Consider the following 9,652-nt stretch of genomic DNA (forward strand, 5'->3'; position numbering starts at 1 on the left):
GACCAGGTCCAATCCAATATTTCATATTAGTCCATCCAGTCCGTCCAAATTCAATGTCTTACTGGTCCGTCCAATCTGTCCAAATGGATTTTGATTTGGATGGAGTCCAACCCAAAATCGGTCCATTGACACCCCTAGCAATAGGTTTGGTGCTTGCATTTCCGTTAATCGCAAGTTTAATAAAATATTGTAGATTTATTCAAATATTACATTTTAAAAATTTAAAGAAGAATCATGGGTAAAATAATCTTTTCAATTTTTCATTAATGGATGTTAATGGTAAGGAGGATTTAGTCAATTATCAAAAATTTAAGAGTATTTAAGTCAATTTCTAAACAGTATTGATGATTGGGTGAATAAGTCAATTTCCTAATTGATAGAGGAAATAGTTCCTCATTTTAAGCCAATTTCAATTATTTTTGGATGATGCGGCATGTGACATAGATAGAGGAATAATTCCCATAAACACAAAAATTGCTGTTGATAATCACTCGCAAGCAAATTGATAAATGACATGGCAACAATGCTACCAAACAAACAATTTCTCTAATTTTTGAGAAATCTCATCAATGAATCAACATCGGTCCCCCTTTATATCTCTATATAGGACTTGTAGTGTACGCAACTTCATGAGGCCAAGCCCATTACCCATATCTTCCCCATCACAACCTTTACAAGGCCTATCTCTCTTGTTTGGTGAACCCATGTCAAATTCCACATTGTTCAGAAGTATGGTGGGTGTCATTTTTAGTTAACAAGATCTGCCAATTTTTTAAGTCCATTGTTTGAACGTTGGTCAATGGCGAAACACATATTACATTATCTCAAAAGAATCATCACATTCGTGGTCTCTTATTTGACGGTTTTACCTTCCATACATCTCTCTTAGGGTGTGTTCATTTTCTGAATTTTCAGAAGGGGAAAGTTGTTCAATAGGATTTTGGTTTCCATTGACTGAAAAATCTATATTCTTTTTTCATATTTATGTGGGAACCAGAGAAATTTTATTTTCCTAGGTATCACTTACCTAAGAAAGTGATACCCATCTCCTAGGTGGGTAAATAACTTTCCCACCTGGGAGAAAGTTGCCAACACTTTGACGGGATAAAAATTCCTCTTCTAATAATAGATTTTTATGGCTAAAATGATGATTGTTTTATTTACTTGGAAAATAAAAGAACATGGATAAATACACTTACCTTTACTTAGGTAAACAATTTACCGAAAAGTGAATAGGGCCTTTGAACATATTGGGTGAATTGCCCCAAAAAGATTATTCCCCATTTGATTGGGAGGAATAAGGGTCTAGAATCGGAATTGGAATGAAATATTCTGATTCCAACTGTTTGGTTGGGCAAATTTGAAATCTCATTTCCATTCCTGGTGGAATAGCATTCCCCAGTTTGAGAGAATGGCCATCTTGGGAATGAAACTACATTCCTGTTGATTCCAATTCTCATTCTCATTCCTATGAATCAAACAAATGAAATCCATAATTTTACTAAATTGATCAATGAAAATTCAAAATATTTTCGTCTTTTCTACCGGATAAAAGTGAAAGATGTCTGTGGATCGGGTTGAATGATACACACACACTGACCCAACCTATCGGGTTAGGGTTAGGATCTGACCAGTCTTAATAAAGTCCCGATTGGATTGGATGAATCGGTGCTAAATGCCGCATGTCTAGTAGTTAACATTGCTGAATTGAAATATTTGCATACGCCCAGATGTATACAGGTTGGATCAGATACTCGGATTTGTTTATTTCATTTTCAGTCGGTTCGCGTCAGTGACGTAAGCTAAAGCTATTCCACGCCAATCAATGAATGGCTGTTCTCGGTCTCCACTTATGTTCCCAATTTCCCATTGAATTGATTGCATATTAGCTTCGGATTCAGATTTTTGTGGCGTAGAGAGAGAGATAGGAGGGGAGGATGGAGGTGTTTCACGCTTCAGCAAGTGAATCTCCGTTGTTGGGAGAAGATATGGTAGAAGGGATGGTGGATTATGAAGGTTGCCGGGTTACCAGATTCAAGAGCGGCGGTTGGAGATCTGCATCGTTCATTATAGGTTAGTTTTTTTTTTTCATAATTAATTTTCTTTTTTGGTTTGATTAATTAATTCTTCCATCTTTGAGGGTATGAGATTTGAAAGACGGGTCACAGGAGTGGAGATGGCGGAGAGATTTGCTTACTACGGGATTACCTCCAACCTGATAAGCTATCTGACGGGACCGCTCCGGCAGTCGACGGCGATGGCTGCCGCGAACGTGAACGCATGGTTGGGGGTGTCATCCATGCTTCCTCTACTGGGAGCTTTTGTTGCTGATGCTTATCTCGGCCGCTTTCGGATCATTCTTTTCTCTTCACTTCTTTATGTTCTTGTTAGTATCTCTCCGCCCTCCGGTCTCCCCATCTCTCTCTCTCTCGCTCTGTCTTTTAACTGTAGATAGTGCTCCACTAGGCTAATGCCAGATGAGAAGTACCAATCAGCCCACTCTACTCCCAAAGTACAGGAGGAATGCATACCGTGAATTTATGTCAAATTCACGGGAAGGATGTGGTTTATAAGGGGGTTTGAATTCAGAATTCTGCATCGTGTGTTTTTGTATTTCTCCAAAAGAGCTATGGGCTGAAATTCAGAATTCTGCATAGAGTGTTTTCGTACTTTTCCTTTTAATTTATCCATAACCCACAAAACGTCCCATCTCTTTTCAATGAATCGGACAGACCCGAACCCGATCGAACTGGAACCTATTGATCCAGGGATTAAACTATACATGGGTCGGATAGTAGAACGGACTGGTCCCCGGTCCACCTGTTTTTTGGACAAAGTGTTAGGCATGTGGATTTGGGCTCGGACTCTAATCATCGGGTCCACCAGCCTGTTTTTAAGGTTGGGCTTAGGCGTTCACAGATAAGCCTTGTGCCTGATATATTATGTATAATAAAAAATATGTAAATAATATATAATAAATATATAATTTATTAATTAAAAATGATGGTTGATTCCGATTCTACTCTCTTCATGAACCAAGCAGCGTCAATTGGAATCCCATTCCAATTTCTGTCTGATCCAAATGGGTAGGGGGAATAGACTATTAAATTTCAGGGGATTTTCATTCTGATTCTGATGTAGAACTAAATGGAGCCTTAGCTTATTAAATTACACCATAAGTTTTATATGTTTTGATTGGACTTCGGGCTTTAATTTTATATAAGGGCTAGGGTCAACCTGGGGTTTACACATTTTTTGTTAATAAAGAAGTAAAGCTCAACCTGAACCTAGTTCAGCCTGATCCTAAACAGGTGTAGTCAGGACTGGTCATTGGTTTTGTGGAGTCAGAATATTTTTTGATTTTTTTTTCAAAGGAATTAGGATTTTTTTGCAAACACAAATGTGTTATACAGATAGGAATCTACTATCAACAAAATGCTCCCAACACCATCCTAACAAGACATTGTAGCTGCACATTGGGAACATTTCCCTTGTCATTCATGGGAAATGTTCCCAATACTCGACTGTAATGGCTTAGGAGGAATTATCCCGATGCCAGTTCTAGTTATGTGGTTTTGTCATGATTAATAATTGAGTTGTGAGGATCCTTGCTGTGCGGAACCAATTGTGATATACTTAGGCCCCATTCGTTTTTCGATAAGTTACTTTACTCAGGTAAATGCAGTTACTTGGGTAAGTTTTTTTTGGGAAATACTTATCCGGGTAAGTGCATTTACCCATATTCTTTTATTTCTCATGTAAATAAGGCAATGACCATATTAGTTATAAAAATCCATTATTAAAAGGGGCATTTTTGTCCCATTCAAGCCCCCTAGGTGGAAAAGTTATTTACCCACCTAAGCGATGGTTATCACTTACCCAGGTAAGTGGTACTCAAGGAAATAAGCTTTTCCTTATCCCCACATAAATCTGAAAAAAAAGAATATGGGATTCTTGGTCAATGGGAACCAAAATCCCATTGACCAATTTTCCCCTCTCAAAATCCAAAAAAAAAAAAACGCCCCCTTAATACTATTTAAAGGGATATTTTAGTTATCTTGTAATTTATGTTATATTTTATATTTCATAGACATATATAAGATAATTTTGGTGAAAAACAGTTGCGTTACCTATATATAAACATTTCATTTTTTTATTTTCATTTTTATCAATTTTATATCATAAAAAATAAAGTATTAATTACTATTATTATCATAGGTAAATTATAAACTCCACCCATGCAACTTTGTCTTACATTGCCGGTCCCAAACGTGGATAAAGAAGATGGGTGCATGGTTGGAAGTTGGAAGTTGGCACTAAAACTTTTGTCAAATTCTCATGATATAGATACTAATTTACTTTCCATGTTCATTAAATAGAGCAGATTGGTGAAACAAGCTCCCACGCCATATAGTTGGCGTGTTGGGATGAGGCATGGATGATCATAGGTAATTATAGACGTTATGTAAAATTAGGTCTAATTGGGTCAAACCCAATTATACCGATGATTAATTGGTTCTGGTTCTAATTCTGGGTCTATCTTTGTGGAATTCGGATGTGCTCCTCATAGAGCATACATTACACCAACCTCGCAGCTAGGGGGGAACAAGGAAAACAATCCAAACCAATGAGGTCGAATAAAAAATTTCGGTTAACTAAACCAATTGGTTTGGTTTTGGTTCAGTATTTTTGAAAAACCGAAGATATCGGTTCAGCTTTAGTTAATTAATAAATCGGCAGTTAACTGAACTGACTGGTATATATATTTTATTTTTATATATTTTAAACTATTTATATATTAATGAATATATATGCATTATATATACACATATATATAATGTTATTTATTATTTATAATATAATATTTTATATGTAAATCTAATTTTTTATTATGTTATAAAAATAAAAAAACCGACAAACCGAATCGATAGGTAACCAAACTGATTAACTGATTGACTTTGGTTCGATTTCAGTTACCAATTTTCCATAAACCGAAACTACCAATTCAATTTGAAATTTAGGCCCACGGTTTGGTTAACCGAACCATGGACACCCCACTCACAGCACATCATTACTGTGCATTGAGAACATCTTCTCATGAATGATAACATCAAATACCGGAAATGATCTCAATGCACAGTTACAATACGTTGTGAGATTGGTGTGAGACGCACTCTATTAGGAACAAATCCGATCTCTATTTTATGAAACTGATTAATTGCCAATTCAGGACTAATACATCCTATCTGTATCAGATCCGATCCATTGATAGTACTAGTGCTATATATTGTTACGTACGAATATTATAAAATAAAAGCATATAATATTATACATAAACCTCTATTTACATAAATTATGACAAATATCTTATGATATTAAACATAATGTATTTAAAGCCGTAGGCCAAAAATCGGGTTGTGGTCCGGGGTTCTTATTATAGATTTATAGGTGCTAACCTTACCTCAACCCATGATCACCCCTAGAGACAATTAGGGGTGCAACTTTGATGGGCTCAACCTAATTCACCTTAATCTAATCCAAGTTTTTGCATAGGTTGAACCAAAGCCAGAGAACTTGGGCCTAATCTAAATTAGGGTTGAGCTTGGATTGAGGCCTCGAGTAACTTAAACCCAGCCAAATCCAACCCGGGTCTGATTTTTGATATATATATATATATATATATATATATATATATATGAAAATAACATTTATATATTTTTGATAAATTATACTATTAAGTCAGATCATATAGTCTGATAAAAGATGACTATAAAAATATATACATAAATTTTTTCAAATTCAACTAACCCGCCCAAGCTCGATTAATCTGACCCAATCCAATATGAGCTCGAACCCTGTCCAAATTGATTGTTGGAAGTGGGTATTCTAAACCATACAATAATTAGTTTTGGCTCAAAAAAATTCCCCCTTGTGCTTCTCTACATCCTTCATCTATTGCAAAAAAGACGTGTTGAAGTGGTAAGAAATGGTTAAAGTGCTTAAATGGTGATATAGGTGAAATAGTTCATGGAGCCGATCGATCCCATAACGCTTAGATGATTATGGTAAATGGTACTATACAGTTTTTAGAATGACTGTTCAGCTCACATCAGAATTCTTAGTCCCATCGACTGTACTTTTTTTTTTTTCCTGAAGCCGGTACAGGTTATGCTTGTGGGAGAAAGAAAAGTAATTTTTAGTTTGGTTTTGTTCGTCTTTGACGCTATTCTTACTAATAAAATTATGATTATATTTACATTTGAACATTTGATGGAATCACAGGGATTAGGGATGTTGACGATATCAGCAATTTTTCCTTCTCCGAGCTTACTTCACTGCCAGAACACAAAGAAAAACAGCTCATGCACTCCTCAATTCCAAATCGTCTTCTTCTTTGCCTCTCTGTATCTTGTGGCCCTTGCCCAGGGAGGGCACAAGCCATGTGTGCAAGCTTTTGGTGCAGATCAGTTTGATGCACAGAACCCAGATGAGTGTAAATCCAAAAGTTCATTCTTCAATTGGTGGTATTTTGCGATTAATGGCAGTGTCTTCATATCACTTTGGATATTAAATTACATTCAAGATAACTTCAACTGGATTCTTGGATTTGGAATTCCCTGCATTTCCATTGTAGCTGCACTTGTTGTTTTCTTACTTGGAAGGAAGACATATCGATACAGTTCCAAACAAGACAATAGCAATCCATTTGTGAGAATTGCCCAAGTGTTTGTTGCTGCAGCAAGGAACTGGCGCACCACTCCCTCAACTGCTGCTGTTGCGAAGGAGGAAGAAGCAAGAGAACCACTCCCTCGGCATGGCACATACCAATTCGAGTAAGAAAAAAAAAGAATTTCTTATTCTTAATTTCAATATAAGGATCAATTAACTCAGGATCTGCCTAATTATTATTATGTCATCTCACTGGTTCCATGAATGTGGAGGATATATCTTGTCCATGAAATGCCTACTCACAATAGGCTTTTATACATGAGAAGGCCCATGTTTCATGGCATTACTTAACATATGATATCTTGTAGCTCCAATAGGTGATAAAGTGAGAGAAAGTAGATGGTTTAATCAAGTGCATAGAAGACCATTTATGGAACCTGTAAGAAATTTGCTGCAGGTTGAAGGGGCTAGAAGGGCCAGTTACAAACCAGAAAGGACTTTGTCCGAAGCAATAAGAAATGATTTAAGGGCTCATAATTTAATAATTAACATGACACTAAACAGATTGGAATGATGACAGGATTTGTGTAGCCAATCCCTATGGGGTAAAGCTAAAATGATGATGATGACATATATATAAGAACTTTACTACTACTCTCTATAGCCAGAACTTGAAATAGTATTCATCCTATTCTTCAATTTCTTGGTTTTGATTTCTTTCAAATGATGCAGGTTTCTTGACAAAGCACTGGCTATGGTTTCAAATGATCAATATGGTTCAGATGAAAATTGGAAAATGTGTAGCATCAGTCAGGTGGAAGAAGCAAAGGTGGTCCTGAGCTTGGTTCCTATATGGGCAACATGTTTAATGTATGGAGTTGTATTTGCTCAATCCTCTACCTTCTTCATCAAGCAAGGACTCACCATGGACAGATCAATTACGTCTGGTTTCGAAATACCACCTGCCTCACTTCAGTCCCTTATCGGTGCTGCAATTATTGTGTTCATTCCCATTTATGATCGTATCATTGTTCCAATTGCTAGAGCTTATACTGGGAAGCCTTCTGGTATAACAATGCTTCAAAGAATTGGAACTGGTATGTTTCTATCTCTAATTTCCATGGTTGTGGCAGCAATAGTTGAGAAGGAAAGACTTAAAGTGGCCAGAGATTCTGGACTAGTAGATATGCCACAAGTAACTCTTCCAATGAGCGTGTGGTGGTTAGTTCCTCAGTATGTCTTGTTTGGAATTTCTGATGTCTTCACAATGGTTGGTTTGCAAGAATTTTTCTATGATCAAGTCCCAAATGGATTGAGAAGCATGGGTCTATCCCTTTACCTTAGCATCTTTGGCATAGGGAACTTCCTAAGCAGCTTCCTCATCTCTGTCATTGAGAAGGAAACCAGTAGGGGAGGCCAAGACAGTTGGTTTGCAAATAATTTGAACCGGGCACATCTAGATTGGTTCTACTGGCTTCTTTCTGGATTAAGTGTAATAGAATTAGTTTTGTATTTGTATTTTTCCAAATCATACATCTATAACAGAGCAAGTGCCATCTGAGGTACCTCAATCCTGTTACAGATTTCTTATTCACATTTGTATGTATATTAGAATAATGCCAATGAAGTAACTATTTGTTTTCTCTGAATGTTATGTTGTAGATTGAAATTGCTCATTCTTTCCTCTTGTGAGTTCAGTGATTCATGAGTTTAACTTTTGTATATGATTGCTTTTTAATTTCTTTCAGTCTTACTATATCAATTTTTTATTAAAACTTAAAGATCTCATGAAACTGTAGAAGGGTGATGTCTCTTGTTTCAGAGTTATAGCTTATATAACAGATGCTTAGCTCAACAAACTTTTTTTTTTCTGTTAGAATAAGATATACCAAGCTGGGAGATAATGGTAAAGAGGGACAAACAAACTACAATCGACAAATTCTAAAGGGGTGTTTTCAAATTAGTGAACCCCGACCCTGAAGAGTGCAATATATATGTTTATCACATAGTTGGATATTTAGAAATTATTCCTCAATAGGGATTATGAAGCAAATATGTAAACTACAATTATAATGCAAATCAGATTGAAAAACTTCAGAGGAGTTTTCTTTGGCCCCCAAAGTTGAAGGGGGGTTAGGTATAAGAAGGAAGTTGAAATCTTTTAATTCTGCTCTCCTCTGTAAGTGGATTTGGAGATTTTCTGTAGAAAATGATGCATGGTGGAGATCTCTCATTGCCAACAAATATGATGTGAATTGGGGCAATTAGAGAACTGGGGACCCTCCTCCCAACTGGGGTAACTCTCTGTGGAAAGGGATAATGAAGAACTTTTCAGCTCTAGCCGCGGGGGTCTGAGTTAGGGTTGGTAATGTTAACAGGACCAAATTCTGGAAGGACCCTTGGTGCTCAGAGAAACCTCTTGCTGAGTCCTTCCCCCTCCTCTTCCAGTGTGCTTCGGATCAAGAGATCTCAGTTGTAGAGTGTTATAATATTTCTAGTGGTTCAGTTCTTTGGACTCCCTCATTTCGAAGGAATCTTTTTGATTGGGAGGTGGAAGAGGTATTGAATCTGTTGACCTGTCTTCAAAACCAAGAGTTGGATTACAGTTCGAAGGATAAGTGACATTGGAAGTGGAACTCTGATGAGGTGTTTTCTGTTAAATCTTTGGCTGCTAATCTCGGTAGGAGGGGTGTTCCTGATTTCCCGGATCGGCAAGTGTGGATTCCCAACTGCCCAAGAAAAGCCAACTTCCTAATTTGGACTATGGCTCTTAATAAATGTCTTTCTAAGGAGAACCTAGTGAGAAGGGGAATTCAGGCTTCGGACTTGTCTTGCGGTCTATGTGGGAGCAGTGCTGAATCTACTGATCATTTGTGTATCCATTGTCTATATTCTGCTCAATTGTGGAATCGTTTCCTCACCTCCTTGAAGGTTTGCTGGGTGATGCTGAGGTCGGTAAAAGAGCTGTTGTGTTGTTGGCAGC

General features: G+C 37.0%; 1 protein-coding gene across 2 annotated transcripts; it reads left to right on the forward strand.

Annotated features, from left to right (window-relative positions):
- The first annotated feature begins 1,636 nt into the window (after positions 1 to 1,636).
- On the forward strand, positions 1,637 to 8,345 carry LOC104588749 (protein NRT1/ PTR FAMILY 5.10-like). 2 transcript variants are annotated; one of them, XM_010246812.3, is made up of 4 exons: positions 1,637 to 2,073; positions 2,169 to 2,386; positions 6,283 to 6,833; positions 7,402 to 8,345. In XM_010246812.3, exons 1-4 carry the CDS (start codon positions 1,938 to 1,940, stop codon positions 8,228 to 8,230), a joined length of 1,734 nt encoding a protein of 577 aa, XP_010245114.1. In that variant the 5' UTR covers positions 1,637 to 1,937; the 3' UTR covers positions 8,231 to 8,345. The 2 variants fall into 2 exon arrangements, with proteins under 2 accessions (XP_010245114.1, XP_088756267.1); XM_088900141.1 differs by having other exon boundaries at positions 1,935 to 2,073; positions 2,141 to 2,386.
- The last annotated feature ends 1,307 nt before the right edge of the window (positions 8,346 to 9,652 follow it).

Source organism: Nelumbo nucifera, chromosome 3 (assembly GCF_055504915.1).
Source record: "Nelumbo nucifera cultivar China Antique chromosome 3, China Antique-T2T, whole genome shotgun sequence".
Lineage (NCBI taxonomy): Eukaryota > Viridiplantae > Streptophyta > Magnoliopsida > Proteales > Nelumbonaceae > Nelumbo > Nelumbo nucifera.

Excerpts from the sequence above, each read along its gene's own strand:
- LOC104588749 (XM_010246812.3), top strand. The coding sequence starts at position 1,938 with ATGGAGGTGTTTCACGCTTCAGCAAGTGAATCTCCGTTGTTGGGAGAA. Across the intron at positions 2,074-2,168 it reads ATCTGCATCGTTCATTATAG|GAGTGGAGATGGCGGAGAGA; the intron begins GTTAGTTTTTTT and ends GACGGGTCACAG. Across the intron at positions 2,387-6,282 it reads CTTCACTTCTTTATGTTCTT|GGATTAGGGATGTTGACGAT; the intron begins GTTAGTATCTCT and ends ATGGAATCACAG.